The sequence below is a fragment of the Corvus brachyrhynchos genome, unplaced genomic scaffold (genome assembly GCF_000691975.1).
Source record: "Corvus brachyrhynchos isolate BGI_N302 unplaced genomic scaffold, ASM69197v1 scaffold633, whole genome shotgun sequence".
NCBI lineage: Eukaryota > Metazoa > Chordata > Aves > Passeriformes > Corvidae > Corvus > Corvus brachyrhynchos.
This window is the reverse complement of record NW_008237435.1, coordinates 3406901-3427436: the sequence shown is the minus strand read 5'-3', so window position 1 is coordinate 3427436 and position 20536 is coordinate 3406901. Positions and strand designations below refer to the sequence as shown.

The 20536-nt window shown below is 37.5% G+C and overlaps 1 protein-coding gene across 1 annotated transcript in view; it reads left to right on the top strand.

Annotated features, from left to right (window-relative positions):
* The window catches only part of LOC103613589 (phosphatidylinositol 3,4,5-trisphosphate-dependent Rac exchanger 2 protein), an 84824-nt gene that overhangs the window by 33571 nt on the left and 30717 nt on the right, over positions 1 to 20536 (top strand). Inside the window, exons 16-18 of the mRNA XM_008631400.2 lie at positions 1987 to 2089; positions 3620 to 3763; positions 7788 to 7902. Coding sequence (XP_008629622.1) covers positions 1987 to 2089; positions 3620 to 3763; positions 7788 to 7902 — 362 coding nt within the window. The remainder of the gene's footprint in view (positions 1 to 1986; positions 2090 to 3619; positions 3764 to 7787; positions 7903 to 20536) is intronic.

Sequence of the window (20536 nt, the reverse complement as noted above, 5' to 3'; positions counted from 1 at the left end):
GGTTAAACAGTCTGCATAGCCTGCTCCATGACAGTCTTTACCTCTGGAGCTGTTCAGTAAAAATAAAACTCCATGTAAATAACAGGTGATGTTCTTAGTATCAGAGGTGTTCTTTCCTCTCCTTGTCTGTCTCAGCAGCAAGATGCTGACAAGTTGACATAAGAAACTTTAGAAGCAGAAGAAACCAATAAAAAGAAATGTATTTCTAAATTACAATCATGAAGTCTTAGTCTGTGCTATTGTTGGAGAGCACTGCCTTAAGCCAGTGTGACCAACTACCTCACAGGCAGTTGAGGTACATGGGTTTGCATGGGCCTGTCAGGACAGTGTGTGCAGCTTACAAACAGATAAAATCAGGGCCTCAGAGAAACAGGGGAACTGTTTATCCACACGAGGAGCATGTGAAGAAGGCACTATCCAGGAAGCTTGGACTCAGTCTTAATGCTTTTTGACAATGTGTAGCACCAACATGTTTGGGTGGTGCAATACTTAGAGTACAAGAGTTAATTCCATTGGTGCCTGCCTTATGTTTTTCCATGTGCTTTGTGGTCATGTTATCACAAAGCAACTGTTGTCTTTACAGCACTGAATAATTATATATTTTCTTTCAAGATTGTAGTGATTTCCTTTGTAGTGAAAATGTGTGCTACGTACCTATTTCCACATTATCAGATATCAGCAGTATGCGTTGTCCAATTGAAAATAAAGTTCAGTCTTTTCTGTCTAAAAGTTCTTAACCAAGGGAAATGTATTTAAAGGCAGCTTTTTCAATACCTTCTCAGCACTATTTGGCTTACAAATGATCCATGTTATTTTAAACAAGGATATTTGAAGGAAGTTACACTCATTATGGCCAGAGTTCAGTAAAGAATGAGCAGTTGTGCAAGGGTTTCCCACGCTGCTCCTATGGTATTCAGACTATTCTGCTGACAAAATCACTCTGTCCATAGACTTTATGAATTGAACCAGGAGACAAGATATTTCTAGCAGATTTGCTTTTTCATAAGTACAAGGGGGGATGCTATTTCACCATATAGATCAGGGAAAATCATGGGGTTTTTTTGTTCTGTTCTATCATTCTGTGAAGTATAATTTATGGTCAATTTATGGGCAGCTCTTTATTATTCTTTGCCATCCTACTGTTTCAGTTCTTAGAGGGGGGAAAAATACATGCCTCAGATTTCCTTTTGGCTCTTGCTAATCTAAAGTGCCAGGCGAGGGCTTTGTAAAGAATAGAATTACTTTAAGTGATTATTGATTTTGGCTGTAATTGCTCTGCATATCTAACTCAACCATAATTTTAGATTACTATTTTCCTTTTTAAAGATTCACTTAAGTGTCTTGAGAAATCCTGGATCTCTTTAACTATCTCGTTAGCTCAGGGGCACGCAAAGTGAGCTGTAGGTGAAAATCAGACTATTGGCACATCTATGTACTTGATTTGTGTCTAGAGTTTCGTAGTTGCAGGTGCAAGTCACCCTGAGCTGTACTTTCTCTGAGCTTCTGGTTCAATTATTGGTGCTTAGAGTGGACACAATAAATTGTTATATGTTGCTTGTAAGTGAAGTCCTAAAGTTATGGAATTTTTAGAAGAAAATTGCTAAAAAGAAGAATCTAGTTTTCACATTTCCCTTCTGTTGCTTTATGAGCTAGACAAGGTGCTAAACTCTGGTGTCTTACAGAATAATGACAGAATTATTTGATTAAAAGACATGAGAAATAATGGTAGCTATAAATTACCTGTTAATTTACTGTGTGAAGTGATAGCATGAATTTTGATAATCATTAACTAGTAATGAAAGGGAAAGTGCCAATAGAAATGAAGATATTTACCTCATCTAGGAGTTAAATAGGTTATGCACTGCAGCAGTGAAATGTTGTGCAACATTCTGTAGTTAATTTTATGTCCTGCTCTCTTGTATTATTTCTGGTAGGGAAAACATCTGGCTGAAATGACCTTTCCAATTTTTATTTTGCCTTTTTTAGGCTGATGAGCAAGCTATGCTAGAAGATACATTGGTTGCATTGTTTGACTTGGAAAAAGTTACTTTCTATTTCAGACAATCAGAGCCAGAACCACTAGTTGCAAGTGAGTAATTAATATCTGGGCTTTACTGGTTTTGTAACATTTTTTATTCCTAGAACATCACCTCCCACAGGGAAATCTTGCATAATTTGGAATTATGGAGACTAAGTTAATGTATAGCTCTCCTGATATTCTTAGATGTCCTAAAATACAGGTATCACTGATGACAATGCAGGATCATTATCTGACAATGTCGGTAACCTTGGGGGCAAAATTGTTTGCTTAGCTGAACTTTCCATTGGGAGTATGTGACTGCATCAGGAAAGTCCCTGAAAGACCCAGCTGTTATTGAAGAAACGTGTAAAAATAGCTTGAAGGTCTTGGTAGAGAAATGCACCGATATGAGATGGAGAAGCATAAACCCCATTTCATTTTGTCGTGTGAAAAATAAATAACTCTTTGAAGAGTTCGTTGAAAGGGCATGGCAGACGCTATGAGGATGGCTTTAAAGTGGGCAAGAAGCTTGCTCTGAGACCTGCTGCTGCAGATTGTCAGGGTCCTGAACCCTTCCTCCCAAAACTCGCCCAACTCAGCAAGAAAGGACTGTCTTTGTGGTCTGCTGTTCATACCCTTTGCTCATTTTCAGCCATTCCTTTATTAATATGTGTTCAGCCAGTAGATATTTTCCTGAAGTGAACTTTGTTTAGTGAGCAAAAAGGCCTCATTTTTTTCCTGTCTCGTAAGTCCCCTGGGAAGGGAGGAAAGCATGTCTGCTTCACATCAAGCCCTTCTGAAACAATTCCTTTGCTGGATTAAGACCACACGGGAGACAACTGCTGCAATAACCAAAACCAGAAGACACAAAGCTACTCCACAAGCACTGCCTGTGCTTGGGAGAATTCAGTAGCACAGGGCTGATAGGTAGGATTTAGCTTGTGTAAGGCTGTAGTTATTTTGGTTTGGTTCAAGTAAGGCCCCTGCTCAGAGTGTTTTAAAAAGAAGCCCTGCTACACTGGGTAACACCATGGAAATGCAGTTACAGGAGGGCCTCCTAATGGGGAGTTAATGCTGTACCTATGTCATGAACTGTTCATATTGCAGGAGCTTTCAACTGAGGTGTCTGTGCTAATACACAGGAAGTCCGTGTGTTCAAGGATTGTAATGAATTCTGCATTTTCTTTTGGTTTAAATGCTGCCACCACAGTCACTGACGATGCTTACAGTAGTCAAGAACTAGAAAATTATTTTTTCAGTTATGATTCTGCATAATTAATAAGAGAAAAGAAGTCTTTTTCTTATTACCATAAGTAGTGAAAAATGTTCCTTTGGAATCTTTACCATTTAGGTACAATGTAATTTACGCAGACAGTAAAAACCCCTATGTAATAATAATACTAATGCAAGTCACTGTGTCTTGTTGTTACTGTTTTCAACTTGGAGACTTATCTGTGGAAACAATGTGTAATGAAAAATACTGAATAGTGTGTCTGCAGTGATTGTTTTATCTAACTGCATGAATTTTGGGTGCAAGAGTTTCTGGAAAAGAACGTGTTGTTGTTTACAATCAAATTGTAACTCTGACTGTATTTTTAGATTTACCAATCACATACCAAGCAGAAGGAAGCCGGCAAACACTGAAGGTTTACTTCTACCTTGATGGCTACCATTTTGAACAGCTTCCACAAAGGCTGAAGAATGGAGGAGGATTTAAAATCCATCCAGTACTTTTTTCACAAGGTAACTTGAGGCTAAATTCCCCCTGCTCTGCTTTTTTCACATCATAGCTAACTCCCTTTAAACTCCCACTTATTTACTCTGATTTAAATAGTCTGTAGCTTTAAGGGTACAATGCCTATATTTAAGTATTGTTTAATGTGGGCATTTATTGAGAACTTTGAATTAAAATGTAAATTGAAGAAATTATGATGTCTCTAATAAAAAATAGAGGCATGGGTATAAATTTCTAAGTTTATGCCAGTTACAGGATTCCAAAAGCAAAGAGTGAATCTTCATTTTTGTTCTTTTTAGACATTAATGGACAATAGTCAGACCATGCAATTTGCCCTTAATAGCATTTTGCTTTTCAAATGCTGTTGTAATCGTTTCTCATTACTTCATATTTGAGGACTAAATTGTTATCCCCCTGAGAATTCTGTCTCTTGAAAATGTTATGAAGAGTTAAATAACATTTTCAGACTTATGTGGTTATTGCTCTGCAAACATTACAAAGTGAGGAATGGTGGCACTGATGCTCAGACTGTTCATGAATTACAGGCAGTCTGCATTAGCTGCAGTGTCATTACAGTCATCAGGAGCGTGATGAAATGGTGAATGTGAGCTGCTGATTGCCTTGAGCTGCCTTTGATTTCACAGGGAGCTGAAAATACTCCATACCTTGTGAAAGGCTTCCAGGGTCTGTGTGGAATAGGCAGAAGCCAGGCATACAAATGAAGTTTTAGAGGGGAGCTTAGTCTTTGACAGACCAGGAGAATGTAAAAGGAAATAGGGCACAGAAACATAAATAAATAGCTGAACTTACTATAAAGGTAAAGCACACAATTTTTATAAAAAATAAGGTCCTTGAAGTCTGATTTTTAAGCAAACTAATAAAGACTTCAGAGGATTTCTTTTGAACAGATTGATTTGAGTCATAGGGAAAAATGAGAACACTAAGCAGGAGGCATGTTTCAGTACAATAGACAAAAGAAGCGCTTGAGAGAGAACAGAAAGTACCTTGGTTCAGCTGAATTCCTGGAAATACTATTTTTTTGAGATTGAGGAGGGCATTTGGTGTGCTACGGGATTTATTTTGGAAAATTTTTTCCACTTCTGTTTCCAAAAGTCCAAAATATTTGATTCTTAAGATAAGCATCTTTGTAGTCAGCTGAAGGAAAAGGGCAAGGATCCATTCAAGCATTTACATCCACTTAATATTTTTCAGTAGAATGGAAACTTTCTTCTTTCTTTATCTTATCAAATTTCTTCAATTTTCAAGGATCGTCCTCTAAAATAGTCCATTGGACTCCAAGAATAAGAAGTCCTGGATAAGAATTTAAATCCTAGTGTTTAAATCATTATTTTAAGGGGTTTTTACCTCATTAATGAGTGGATTGGGATTCTACTTTTTACTTCTTTCCAGTGAGGTTTGGCTGAGCTGCCATCAAACTAACTCAGTAGATTCCCATCTGTAACTGAAATTTATTAGCTACGAATGTAGAAATCTTATTTAAGTTTCTCCATGAAGTGAATTTTTGCTCCCGAATCTAAGCATAGGTAAATCGTTTCCTGCCTAAAATACAATGGCTTATGATATTTTCAAATGGAACATTTAGAAAATCATGGTTTTGGAATACTTTGTAAAGGCATGGGTCAATGCACATCAGTCTGTTTATCTCTGTGTTTCTCTATTCTGAGTGACATAGCTCCATGCCTAAAATTGTAAGTATACATGTTTACAGGATTGGCACTAAAATTTTTTTTGAAGTTTTTTTGTTGTTTGCCCAGGCTACATTATCTATCCCTCCATTTGTGAAAACCAGTTTTGTTCAACCACATACCCAAGTGTGTATGCATTCAAAAGGAAGCTGGTTTGCAGGACTGTGGCTGAGGATGTTAAGATACTGCTATTGGCATTTAGATTTCTCTATCTCCGACATTAGGCTTAAGATCTTGGCCGTGAATTTAATGACACTATTTAAAATTAAAATTCTATTTTTAAAAAATTGCTACTTAGTATCTTAATTATGTATGTTTTAAAATTTTTTTTAGTTTTTCATAGAGTCTTAGAATAATTCCAATTGGGGGGGACCTCAGGAGATCTCTATTCCAACTTCCCACTCCTAGCAGCAACATCTGTGACATGAAATCAGGTTGCTTGGGTGTCTAAAAAGTAGGACCTTGCAAGCACCCAGGGACAGAAACTGTGCAACCTCTTGGGTAGCCTGTTACTCTGTTTAACTGCCCTGAAGGTGAAAAAGGAAAAAGTTTTTCTTTCTGTTGAGATGAAACGTGTCTTGTTTCAATTTATGTTGGTAGTCTTGTTATGCCAGCTTGTACTGTTGTGAAGAGCCTGGCTCTTTATGTGGCCCTGCACTTGGGTGTATCCACTGCTTGTCCCAGTATGGTATTAGCTGAAAACCTGTCTTACCTCCTGCATATTAGTGATAAACACACTGAACAGTAGAGATACCTGTGATGCTCTGCTTGTAGTGGGCCCCTGGGCAAACCATGTCCATTAGCTACTACCATTTGAGTCTACCCTCTCTTCCAGGTTGCTTTCCCAATCAGTTATTCTATGTCTTCAGACCATAATATCCTATCTTGGATCAAAGAATACCATAGAAGACATGTTTGTAAGGAAAGCTTCCTTACAAAAGAACTTTCTAATATATTGGGTAGAAAAATGTTAAACCCTTCAGAGAGGACAGGGACAAAGCACACAGCATGCGAGTCCCTGCCTGCACCTGTGAGCATGGCCCCACAGAGGCAGAACTGCGTGCTCCTCCCAGTCCTCACAGATGACCGAGTTTCCTGGTTGGATACTCTAATTGGATAAAACCAACTTCATGCCAGCAGAATAAACAGTAGGGATTATCAATTCTGTTTGTGTTAACATGCTGTTGTGAATGGAGTTCAGTGGATATTTTTGTCTGAGCTTTCTCGTGTGACTTAGAACCAAAGAAGAATTAATTCTGACTGTTGAAACTTAATATTTTTCACACAGAAGTAGAAGTACAAACTGTGAAAGCACAGAAGGGGAGTGCAATTTGCATGTTCTTTCACAATGAATGAATTATTTATTAACTGGTCATATTAAGCAGTACAAGCAGAATTAATATTCTGTGTGCAGCTGAAGCTGTAAGGCGGCAGCATGTTTCCATGAAAACTCTGCTTATGGCTTGCATTTTCTGATGGAGTGATGAATTCTTAGAATGTGTTTGGATTACTAAAGTGGCAGTGTTCCTAATTGTAAAGTCTTTCTTGCTTCTCCACAAAAAATCTTATTTCACCAAAAATTGGGGTTTATGTTATAATGTGGTTGACCTCTTAATGTGAAGATCTTTATATTTCCAGTCCAAATTTTCATAAGAATCCTTTAAGTTTTTGTTTGGTTTCTGAGTTCTTGTAGCAATATTCATCCTTGGTTTGGTGAAATGAATACAGCAAAGGTGGACACACCACAGACAAGTATTTGACTTCACTTACCTGATCCTTGAAAAGGAACTTCTAGGTCATTTTCAGAGATCCGGTGAAATTTGCTTTACTTGATGTAGAAGAAGGTACTTACATTATCAGTGGGTATAACTAGAGGAACCTCTAAGTAAGGTGCTCCACATCTCCCAAAATGAGGCTTCTTGAAAAGTTATTAGGTCTCCCTCTGTGAAAGTAGCTGTTACATTGATCCTTTATTTCCTCTACCCCAGCTCATTCTACTGTTTTCTTCCAGGATATATCAGAATTAAAACCCACATTTGCATTCACAAGGCAGGAATACTTTAATTAGAGAAAAGGAACTCACATTAGTTCTCTCCTTTATATTTTCCACAGGGCAAGAAATAAAATTTTTCTTGTAAATGAAATCTTAAAGAGAGATCTGTACGAATTTGATGACATATGGAAACAGCTCAGCAATTCACAGTAGGGTCACGGCCTCAAGGTTAAAGAGTAATTCACTTGTGTGTGAACAAAACTACAAAGAAGGCAATTACTAAATGTTTAATACTGATCTTTCTCTTTTCCATTCTCCTTTCTCTTTTCACAGCATTGGAGAGCATGGAAGGATATTATTACAGAGACAGTGTCTCAGTGGAAGAATTTCAAGCTCAGATTAATGCTGCCTCACTAGAAAAGGTCAAGCAGTATAACCAGAAACTACGGTGGGTAATAAACCAACATTCCTGAAATTAGCTTACCAAGTTCTGCTTTTCAATTCAGTTTCTGTGACACATCTTTAAACTGAAATGTGTTATATGGTGGTTTGATTTTGGTTCATGATTGAATAAGGTCCAAGATTCATAATTCTGACTTTTCTGATTTCTAAACTGTTAAGTTACTTTTTAGGAAATTGTTTTCTCCTGAAAGCTTTAGCTGTAATTGCCTCCAGGTTGTACTAACGCATAGAAAAAAGGGAATCTCTACTTGATCATAGGAGGAGTATCAGAATTGCTACACATTATGATCTGATTTTACAGACCATATTTACCTAATTTCTACAGAATAGAACTTGAAAAATAATGTTCTTTTCCAGCTCTTTCACCCCACACCCCACCATACTAATGGGAATACAAACATATTTGGATACCTGCATCAGCATTGGCTATGGATTACAGAGTGCATACTTGCCAGTATATGTAGAAATTACGCAGCTGTGTATTTTGTTAAATATTTCATTAAGGAGTTGCACATAAAGACAGAATTTCTATTACACAAAATAATCTATTAGTTATGAAGTAAAGTAAGGAAAATGGGTACATAGATCACTCTTGTGTCTTACTGTGTCTGTTGAAAAACACCTGTTTGAGTATTCTTACTTGCCACGTGAGTTGAAGAGTGCAAAGGACTGTGGTAAAATCACATGTATTCACTTCTAAAATTCTTTAATCAGATGGAAATGCTATCATTTCACTAGAAGGATTAGGCAGTTTATAAAAGCAGCAGAGAACAGGAGTTAAAAAAACTCAAGGACAGTGGAACAGGAGTTAAGAAAACTCAAGGAAAGTGGGGAAGGGGGAAGAAGATAAATGAGGGTCTTACTGCAATTCCTTCACCTGTTGGTCCTCTTTCTGGAAGATTTTCTTCATGGATCTTGCAAAACTATTTCTCTAATTTGTTATTTAAGGAGTGGGATTTCTAGATTCTGTTTTAATCTAAGTATTGCTATAGCAAAAGTGATTTTAAAGCCAATTTTATTAAGTGAATATGATATATTTAATTTTTTTGTGTGACATCTCAGTGCGCTTGTATGTCAATGACAAATGTATTTATTTAGTCTGTTTTCCACCTTCTTACATTTGCACTTCTTACTTGGGGAAAAAAGTGCCTCCTGAATATTTATGTGACAAGGCTTATGTTGTAAATCAGTTTTACAGGGAACTTTGGTCATGCCAGTATTTGGCCTAGATGAAGTCAGGTAATGTCAGAAAGAGATTCTATCAGTTAGACCAGGCAAGACTTTTTGTGTTGTTTTTTTCCTATGAATAGGACCAATTTAACCTCCCATGAAAATCCTTAAAATAAATTCTTCCTGACTCTATGCTCTAGTGTTCCTTGATCTTGCTTACCTCATGTGTTAGGTCCTCCATTCATTCTGTAGCTATAATGAGGGGCATTCCTCTTTACAGTGTTGTGACTCTCACAGCTCTGTTGAGTTGCTAAGCTCCAGCCTAGTTTTGCAAGAAGTTACTATGAAAAAGTTATCATTAACAAAAACTACCATGGGTATCTCTGGCAAGTCAGAAGAACAGGAAAAATTCTATTGTTTTTTTCGGCTTTCTAATGTCTGACTAGAACATTCAGTAATTTATTTGTTTGCTTTCTGGTGAACTTTACCCATTTCTTAAGTGCAGCAAAAACAGCTTCAGGAAATAACTGATAAAATGTGAAGGGGAAAAACAGAAAAGCAGATGCTTCATTCTTGTTCTGCTGTTTGCTAGCCTGTGTAGGTGTTTGGCCAGGAGTATCTAATGAAGTAACTACAGCAGCAAAAGATACTAACATTTGGGTAATTGCTCTAAAGAAGAACAAAAAAATTATATGAATATTCCCTGGAAACATACTCAAGTGCAATATTACTAAAATGCTTCACATGGAAGAAATCCTCTGTGCAGCACCTCTTAATCAGTAATAAAAAAAGTCATTTGAGACAAAACCCCTAAGCCATTCTTTCTCCATAGAAAAGGGACATGTTCCTTGCTTGTGAGATTACCATCTGATGACCATTTTATAATCTCTCCATCACAACAGCAGCCAAAAACAAATAGGATCAGCAGCTATGGAAAAAATAGTGAGAGAAGAGGATGGGGACTATGGGAATGAAGTGACACTTCAGCCCAAAGCATCCATTGATGAGAACTCAGGAAACAATTTCATCTTCTCTCACTCCTGATGCATTGAGTTAATAATGCTCCTATAATAAAGTGAAATAGAAGAGACCCCTTTGTTGTGTATGGTCCCATTTACAAACAGAGTTGTTGGCCTAGCTTGGTGTGTACCCAAGCAGAAGAGTAAATTAAAAAAATGAGTACTACCTTTGCTCAGCTACCTCTTAATTTCTTGTAATAAAGTCTTGTTAAAGTTTGAGTACATATAATATTTTTGGGTGGCGAATCTCATCCTGATGTGTGATTTAAAAGAATTAATTTGCAGACTATTTATTTGAATGAATTAGAAGATATATTAGGAAATTTTTTGTGGATTTCAGGAAGGATAGCTATAAGTCAAGAAGATGTACCTTTGCTTTTATTGCAGACCTTGAACCTTTGATTTTATTGCAGAGGTCATTCATAATTACGGAACTCTGACCAGCTTTTCCACAGTACCAGAACTGATGCAATAAATCCAGGTGCAAAACTGTCCTTGAGACTGATTTCAGCATCATAAGATCTTCTGTCATTCATGGTTCTTGCTTTGGGGCTTTTGCAAATACTATCTCAGCTATGAAATAGTCATTGATAAAATTATCATTTTTATGAGAATGCATGAAAGTTGAAAATTGGTTATAGAATTTCATGCTTATGTGGAATGGAGGAAATGTCCCTCCATCCTCTGTAATGGACTTAACCCTAGCTATTTGAATCTTATTAGTAATGTAAGGGAACTTTTATTCTAAGATCAGCTCAAGTTGAGTTCTACAATTCCTGAGGCAACATCATTTACAACAGCAGTATGTAGGAAGTGAATTATTGAAATAAAGATGTTATTTAAAGAAAACCAACAAAAAAACCAATACGTAGTTTATGAAATTTCTGAATCTGCTGAGAAATTTTCAGCATCTAACCCACAAATATTCTTAATCATGCTGGATTTTTTTTTGAATTGCACTTACATTTATAGTTCACCAATTCTGTTTCTGTGACGCTGATAAGGAAAATAAAGTTATGTTCAAATTCTGTTTGAGAACTGAGCTGGTGCTAGTAGTTGCTAGCAATGTAAATTGAACCTGATCAAATTGTTTGCTAATGAGAAACATTCAGTACCTCCAAGTGAAAGTAATTAGGTCAGCAGAGATTTTCAAAATCTTTATTACTATGTGTTTGATAGCTCAGCAGTTGTCTTCTAATTTAGAAGTGGACTAAAAAGAACCTATGTATTTGACCTCTATGGAGGTTAGTGTTAAGTGAGCCCTTTCTGCATTCTCATTCCTCCTCCCACTTGTCCTTATCTTCCTCCTTTGGTACTCCTTGACTTTCAACCAGGCTTTTTTCATCCTGAACCAGTGCTTTTGCTGTTACAGATACCAGACATTATTTTGTTTCAACAGTGCAGGGCACAATGGTGTTCAAATCCATAACTACTACAAATGATGATAGTAATAACAAAATCTCAAATGCCCTGTATTTACTCAGACTGCTTGGGTGATTTAAGTACTATCTTCAAAGTCTTGAGTCATGTAATTGTAAAAACATGAGGGTAAACTTAAAGCAGTAATGCTTGGAAACTGCAATTTAAGAATTATTTATTTAAAATACATTCTGTCCTTTGAATATGGTCTTTATAGGTGGTAAAGGTCTATTTCCTGCAGTAAGGTTCAATATGCTAGCTATTACTCTATTGCATAGAAATAAATCTTCTGGTCCTTGCTGTGATGGTCAGATTGGTTGTGATGCAAGCCTGCTGGAAGCTGGGACAGACCCTGACAGACAGGTTAGCTGCATGGCCACAACTCAGCCAATCTTTGGACTGAACAGTGACTTCAAAGTAAAATATTTAGTTGGATACAAGAACAGTTTTTATCCTTACAGAAGTAGGGTTCGGGGTTAGCTTCCTGCAAAAAGTAAGCCATTCTTAAAAATGGGCTTTTAGCGTAGGAATGAAAATTTCTGTAATGTTTGTCCAAGTCATCAGAGGTTTGGACTTGCTGGCCCAGGATGGGACTTGGAGTGTGCAATAGGAAGCTTTCTCTTTCAGGCTTCCTGTTATTTAACACTTTATCAGATTAACTTTTTTTTTTTTCTTTTTTTTTTTTCTTTTTTTTTTTTTTCCTGGTGCTGGGGGGGGGGTTTTTTTTTTTTTTGTAGTGTGAATTCTCGTTCTGGGTAAAAGCTGTGTCCCTCCTATGACATTCTGTTAAAATGCAGTTTTCTACAGGTGCTTCTGGGTAGCTGCTTAATCAGAAAAGTTCAGGCACATCTGTGCTTTAAGAGGTTTTTTCCTGGATGTGTCTGGGCATATAAGGGATGTATCACATAGGCAGAGAGGATGTTCAGGGCACAGGTCATTCAGCAGGGTGCAGGGCTGCGGCTGTACCAAGCCTGCTTCCAGCTTCTGTGTCTCTGCAGTGTGCTTTGCTTTCATTGTTGACTGCAAGAGCAAACTGTGGTGGTCTATAGGTGCTGAAAACTGCACATCAATATACGTGCTTGGATTCCAAAACTGTCTGAGCAGATAATATTTAGCTAATAAGAAATTAGAGAAATCAATGGCCTTTAGATACGTGAGCATTTTTAATGCTTCTGCAGAAAGCTGTGCTTGCATTTAGACATCTAAACACCTTTAAAATTTGTTTTCTGATGTTATGGTGTCTAGGACTGGGAATGTACAGAGGAAATGAGAAAAATAATAGATGAAGATGAGGTCAGGAGAGCTCTGCTTTTCCATTAATTTTCTCTTATCCTCAGCATGGCACTTTCTTGTGACACCCCTGATTACGTGATGACCCAGTTCTTTCCTCCAAAGATAGGATCATGCTGTGGGAAAGACAGCTGAGGGTTGCTGTACGTCCCCATAACTGGTGTGGGTGCTAATTACCACTGTGTAGTAATTAACTCGCCTGTACATCAATAGAGAATGAAAGTCTGGAAAAAATGTTCCTTCCTTCCTGCCTACCATTCTGTGTGATTTGGAACTATTCTTTGAAGTCAGCTGTGTCCAGGGTTATTGGCAGCTACTTCTGTAGCCTGTTGTACAGCTATAATAGAAGAAAAATTAAAGCAAGCAGTAAAGGGGGAAAAAATTGTGGATTTTTTTGAGTTTTCTTGGGTTTTTGTTGGGTTTTTCTCCCTATGTTGTTGCTTTCTTGGATATCATTTTAGGAGGTAAATGCAAGTCTGTTATGCTAAGGAAGCAATTATAATCAGTGAATCTAATGACAAATGATTTTAGCTAACTACCCTCATTATATTGAACATCTGATTACACTGAACGTAATATTTGTCATTTTAAAGAGTTTCATTTACAATGTAACTTCAAACAATTTCTCTGTCTGAAGCCTCCTGTATTTATTTTATGTCATAAGTAGTCCTCCACAGAGCAATGGCATATTTAATTAAATTCTTTATTCAGGGATGTTACAATTCATGAGGTTTTCGTGTTGTTGGGTTTTCTTGTTTCTTTTAATTTTCAGAAAGATAAGAAAACTATTTCTGCCCCTAGAACATGCAAACACGTATGAAAATCTGTCTGAGGAATGTAACATCTTTTTTATTTATACACGCACATATACACGCACAACAGCCTCTCAAGCTGCAGGCTTCTTGGCAGGATGAGGTTTGCTGTATCCTGTATAATTTAGTCAAGGCAGAAAATAGATGTGATGGCACTCATGGCTTCAGGCTGAACTAAAATTCTCTTATAGTTACTTTGCTATAAATGAGTTACAATGACATAAAGGACCTATCCACTTAAAGGTAGTTAATTACTATGAAAGAAAGAACTGGTTTGTCTCGGAAACAACATGATAAAGCCTCAAGGCAATACCTGCATTAGCAAAAAGACCAGGTTGTATATCAATTCCTGTAGTAAATACATTAAAATCCACCTTAAATCTGACAGATTCCTTGCCCCACTGTTTCCAGTGGAAAGCTTTTCCAAAGCAAATGCTCATGTGGTCAAGAAGTTTATTTTGTTTGTCCATGTGCCACTCTTGTCCTGTGATGAGTCTTTCCTTCATGTCTGCTCACTTCAGTGAGCATTAATGAGCAACTAACAGTTTTTGTCATTGCCATCAAATTCAGAAAAGTGATGTGAGGAGAGTTATGGGTTTCAGGGAGTGATTCTGTGATAAGATTTTCTTTTTGTTACAGTGAGATATTTCTAAATCAGGTGGAAAAACTGTTTTCCTGTATTCGGTACTGCCTATTTGATACACAGCTTTGTGTTCAAAACAGCAGCACTAAAGCTGGACTGCAATACTACATAGACAGATTTATCATGTATTTTGTATGACTATAAACATTGGAAACCTAATGACTCTTAGATTTTTAAGATGTGGTTCCAAATGTCTAGAAATTTGTGGCATAACTCTCTCTAAATGCAGAGCTTTTATGAAGGAGAAATTGAAAATCAGGCATTCACTCTGAAGGATATCACAAGGAAATAATAGCTAAGTTTGTCTCCTGATGAACTTAGTGAAAATTATTTTAGATAGAACAGAAATTAAGATTCATTGCATCTAAGTGAAGCAAGACCAGAGAGAGAATAGAGAGATCCTGGGAAAGGTAAATTAAATTTGTCTGGTTGGTCTAAAAGATATTACCAGATGGCTGAAATTTAGCTTTGGGATTTTTTTCCTTTTTCAGTGCTGCACTCATTCTGCAAATGTAAATTAATTGTTTCTTTAGACTTGTTGACAGAGTGTGATCAGTATTTGTTATCGGTAGTGTTCTGTAATTTAAAATCATGTGTCTTAGTAGATTATATGTACTGACTCTTTGCTCACTGAGGTGGACATCAGGTCCATCCTGCTTTCTTTATCCTCTGCAAGCACAGAGAATGTGTATCTGCAGTTATCAAAGGTGGAGCCTTTTCTTTCACTCCTGGTCCCTGATAGGAATCCAGCCCAAGCCTGCAGTAGTCAAAAGCCTAACCACATGATTAGTATTTGGCATGTTGTCCCTTTCAAAGTGTATTCCATGTCTGGAATATCAGGAGCTAAAAAGGAGACATCCACTGTATGAAAGAGAAATGTAGAAGAGATTACATAGCATCATTTGGTTCAGTATGGATTTGGCTGTTTGGATAATGATGGGAGAAGCAGAAGGGGCTGCTGTAACTGGTCTGCGGTCAAAGAACTTCCTTTTCACATCACAAATAGGATGGTTTCAAGTGCTCTTGGACATAGGTAGAGATGCTAGAGACTAAATTCTGGATAACAGGTTGCATGTGAAAAGTGGGCAGTGTTACATAGAGCAAATTGGATCTTTTTTTCCTGTTTTTTTTTTGTCATCCATGACATTCTGTCTTCACATTTCTATTCTCACATTTATTTAATCCCCTCCTTTGATGTTTATAAAGGTTTAGGAGTAGGGCTGTGAAAGGCCTGCTTTGATAGCAGGACTGTTGCTTTGCAAGCATCCTCCTCTGCACCTCAGGTACTTGTACTCATTCTAGTGCCAATTGCTCAGCATATCTCTGTAGGCTGAAGAGACTTTAAATTGATGGGAGACCAGTAATTTAGCCAGATGCTGCAGTCTTGCAAGAAAATGAGGAGCAGTATGAAGACTTCTCCCCTTAGTTCAAGAGTCTAGTTTCTTGGGAATTTGGTTTTCAAGAGCTGAAAATCTGTGTCCCTGCTATACTTCGTCTACTCCACTAAAGCAGGCAGTTGCCAAGGAAGTCCTTAAGTTTCATTTCTTGAAGTTTTCTTAACACCACTCCCCACTTGTAAGTATTTAAAAGCATTATTAAACCTGATAATTTTTCTCTCTACGTATTTTTCTTGTCTCACCATATAGTCACATCCTCTTTACCAAAAGGGGCACTATTTCCCATTGTAGAGGGGAATAATAGCTGTCCTGGTTCTGGCCAGGACATGATTAATTTTTGCAGTAGCCAGGAGGGACATGGCTCATAGAAGGAGATTATTCTATACCACCTCACATCATTACTGGGGGCAGGGGAAAGGAATATCTTCCAAGGAGAAGTGGTGGAGTAAATGTGGTGCTGGTCCTGAGCCAGAGGGAGCAGTCAGGGGGGCGTGGCTGCAGTCAGATTGTGGACTCCACAGAGAGCATTTTTGTGTGGGAATCACTTTCTCTTTTGTACACTTTTACCATTAATATTGTTGCTCTTATTGTTTGTTTTCTTGTCCCATTGCTGTTTCTAGTAAATTGTTCTTATTTCAACCTGTGATCTTTACCTTTTGTGCCTCCAGTTCTCCTCTCCAGCCTGCTGCAGGGGAAGGGAGAGCAAGCAATGGTACATAGCTTGGACTGGTTTCAGAGGGAAGACTAAATTGGAGAATACCATTCCTAAACCATAACTTCAGTAGAGACTGACAAAAGCTGGTTTGTCACTTTGTGCTGTGGGTAAGCCAGGAGTCATATGATTATTTAGGTTTGGAAAAGACCTTTAAGATTGAGTTCAACTGTTAACCCAGCACTGCCAAGTCCACCACTAAATCAGGCCCTGAGTCCCATATCTACACATGACCTGAATACCTCAGGGATAGTGACTCAACCATATCTCTGGGCAACCTTTTGCAGTGCTTGACGACCCTTTCAGTACAGCAGCTTCTCCTAATAGCCAGTCTAATCCTCTCCTGGTACAGCTTGAGGCCATCTCCTCTTGTTCTTTCATTTGTTATGTGGGAGAAGAGGCCAACCCCCACCTCATTACAACAACAAGAATGATAAGGTCTCCCCTGAGCCTCCTTTTCTTAAGGCTAAGCAACCCCAGCTCCCTCGGCTGCTTCTTCTAAGACTTGTGCTCTAGGCCTTTCTCCATCTTCATTGCCCTTCTCTGGACACACTGCAGCACCTCAGGGTCTTCCTTGTAGTGAGGGGCCCAAAACTGAGCATAGGATTTGAGGTGTGGCCTCATGAGTGCCGAGTACAAGGGTGTTAAGACAAAGGGTAGGGCTTACTGAGTTGCTTAGACGTGAAATGTAAGTTACACATGATTAGAGTCACATGGTATTAAAGTTTTCCATTCTCCATTTCAGTTTGCATAATAGTTGTGAAAGGTGAAAATATTACTGTATGTGCTCTTTGAGAATTTAAAATCATGGTACTGTCAGGAAGCTTTTCAGTTGTTATAATTAAACGTTTCTGTAACTACTAAGGATGCTGGTGGCACTGTACACAGGATGGTATTACTGACAGATGCTAGGAGACATGATTGAAAATTGCTGAGTCTCAGCATGGGTTGAGAAGGTAATTATACTTGGTGATTTATCATTTATTGAGGTTTGCCATTTAGCAGAAAGAATGCATGAAACAATTTGTTATAACAGAAAATGGATACATTTACTACAGAAAAAATTGAATTTTTACATATGTTATGTGTACATAAATGCATTTACAAATGTATGTGTATAAATATATATACACACACATATATGTAACAAGAATGTTATACACACTCTGACCTGTATAGTTAAAAACTAGAGGGCAGAACACAGAATTGTTATTAAAGAAATACAAAAATATGCATGCACATAGATGCAAAACCAGAGAGATACTGTTTATCTGTGTCATAAAAATGTACCGTTTGGTTAGAGCTGAAGAAAATAATTAGGGACTCCAACACCTCCCTACTCCACTCCTCTGTTCTGATGTGAACAGGTTCTCAGGTTGCTGACTGTACTTTTCTACAAGGTCATGAATATCTTGTAACTGAGGGATAAAAAAATCTACTAGAATTAAGATCCATTTCCATCCTTCTGTTGAGGACAGTATGAATTAATTTATGTTTGCCACAGTGATGTGGAAATAAGATACTAAATTCTTCTGTTCTACAACACTAAAGCAAAACCTTTATAGAGAAGAACCATCAACTTGGTGGTATTTAATGCCACAACCCAGTTACCTCTGCCTCTTCAGTTATTTCTTTACTACCCTTGTATTTTGAAGAAAAGATTCACAATACCTAGGATAACCCTACGTGCTTACTGGCACAAGAAATTGAGAATAAGACTAAACATTTGAATTTGCTTGATTCATCTATCTCTTCAAAGTTACTCAGGAATGTGTGTCTGAAACCTTCTTAGGGCTCTATTTACAAAATTTCAACTTTTCAGGACTTTATACATGTCTGTGTCAGTTTTGGAGGGTACCCTGTAAAATGCTTCACTAAGAAAACATAAGTACTTCTGCATATCTTTTGTACTTAAGTTCTGGGAAGACATCTTGGGAAAGCATTTATCCTGTGAGAGACTTTTCTTTTTGAACTCTTAAGATGTTTGTTACCTTATCCCAGCATTAGTTTTCCCTGAGATACTTGTCCCCATTATTTGGCATTGCTGCATAGGGGATATCTTACAAAAGTCGAACACAGCAATAATCCCCAGTAGATTCATTGTGTATTGGATTATCTACCTTTTTTTTTTCTTTTAAAGAAAGGCTTTTCTGCTAGATCTTAGAGAAATTGCAAAGCTTTAAAAGCTAAACTAACATCACATTTGGAGACAAAGAACTATGATTTCATTCTGGTTCATTTCAAATGGATTAGAAATTTTTTTCCAAATTGGGCACCATGCCAAGATTGCCATTAACTTTTCCCATAAAATATGATTAAGGACCTTAACAAGCATTTAGTAATTAAGTGAAGTGCTTTGGAAATTTATATGCTGTCCACAGGTTGTCATGTACTGTAAAACACTGAAGACAGTTTTTATGAAAAGCAATAAAAATAAAGCACTTGAGAAACATCTGGGAGTGTTATCTGATGGGGAAGGAATAGTTTCACTTGTAACAGGATATTTTGATACTTAAAACGAATGTTATATATAGTTGATTTTCTGTTTGTTTTTTTTAGGTTAATGAATAATTGGCTGAATTGATGGAGTAATTTGTATAATCATATATCCCATTGTAGTGTCCATATTGCTTCATTTTATACCCTGAGTTAATTATTTTCCATGTACTCCATTAATTAGTGTACTGTTCTATATTTGGATTCTGGTTTCATTTAATGCATCTGAATTTTCTGGAATAACAGTCCAAAGAGATGGGATTGCTGAACAGTCTCTGAATGAAGGAGATTTTCCTATTGTATGGCAGGAAAAAGCAGTATAGGCTTTCAGTCTGATAATGTTCAGTGGAAAGCAGGGTGAGGCTGTTTTTTAGCTTTGCTAACAAAGAGAAAAGGTTGGTCTGTTGCTGCTGAGGTAGCTTTTATGTGCTGTGGCCACTCAAAGTGATTTATGAGTAATTTTCTCTACAAACCTCTTTTCCTTTCAATAGTGTCCAGCTTCCTTTGACACAGAGTACAATGTGGATCATGCAACAGGTTTAATGGAATAACAGAACTAGATTAACTTTGCTGTGCTTTCTGAGGGAGTTAATTCAAACCTTAAATTTGGAAGTTGTTTTTCAAAACTACAAACTACTGGAAGCAAAGTCTACTAGCATAAAAGGTGGATGGATTTTTTAATCAACTCAATTATTCCAGATTATTGAAGAGTAACAGGTATTCAGATCTGCAGTCTGCACTCCTGTCCACCAAATGTACAACAATGTAACTTCTCTCCTAGATAAAACCATAAAATAAGAGGGCGAGTGATTTTTAACCTTGTGTGCTACATGAATCAGTGCTTTAATGACTGGAGGATCCAGCTGATCCTCTTGTTTGAGAGTTAGGATGCAAGGATGCAATTTTTTTGAGTGGTTTTCTTTTTTTCCATATTTTAAAGCAACTGAAATTTGGTTACCAAACTCCATAGTTCCAGCCTGAGTTGTGGCTCAGTTTTGACCTTTAGTCAGGTCTATGCCTTGAGCACACACAGTGGAGCTAGATCACAGTGATACCTTGAGGTTGTCACTGGTGAATCTCTCTCTTTTTCCTATATATGTTCCATAATTCAGTGGGGTTTCTCTTGTTTGCTTCATTTAAATGTTGCCCAGAGTTGCTGCCGTGGTAGCTGTTGCCTGGTTCTGACTGGTAGGTAGGGAGGCCTGTCAAATGTTTCTATTTTCAGCTGCCACAGGAAGTTTTAGGAGCTTTACAACCAGCAGAATGAGTTTTGTGATCAGAGAAATATGGAATGGTTTGGGTTAGACAGGACCTTTACAGATCATCTGGTCCAACTTCACTGCTGCGGGCTGGGACAGGCTTCTTTAAAGTGTTGCTGCAGAGGCAATAAAACCTGTGATCACAAAGATATATGTAGGATATTTCCTCTGCCTATGAGATGTTTATGCTCCTCTGCAGTGAGCAGTTAAGTTACTTATAAGTTGAAAAGTTAAAACAAAAATTCCTCTAGGGTTCCTGAGTTGAAGAGGACAGGAGAGAAGAGCCCCATGCTTCCTGTGTGCTCTTTGCTGAAGCTCTTCCTTTTTTGGTGTAGAGGAAGTAGAAGGGTGTTTTGTTATAGGGTAGAAAAATATCAGCCTCCTTTGTGCCACACAGAAATTC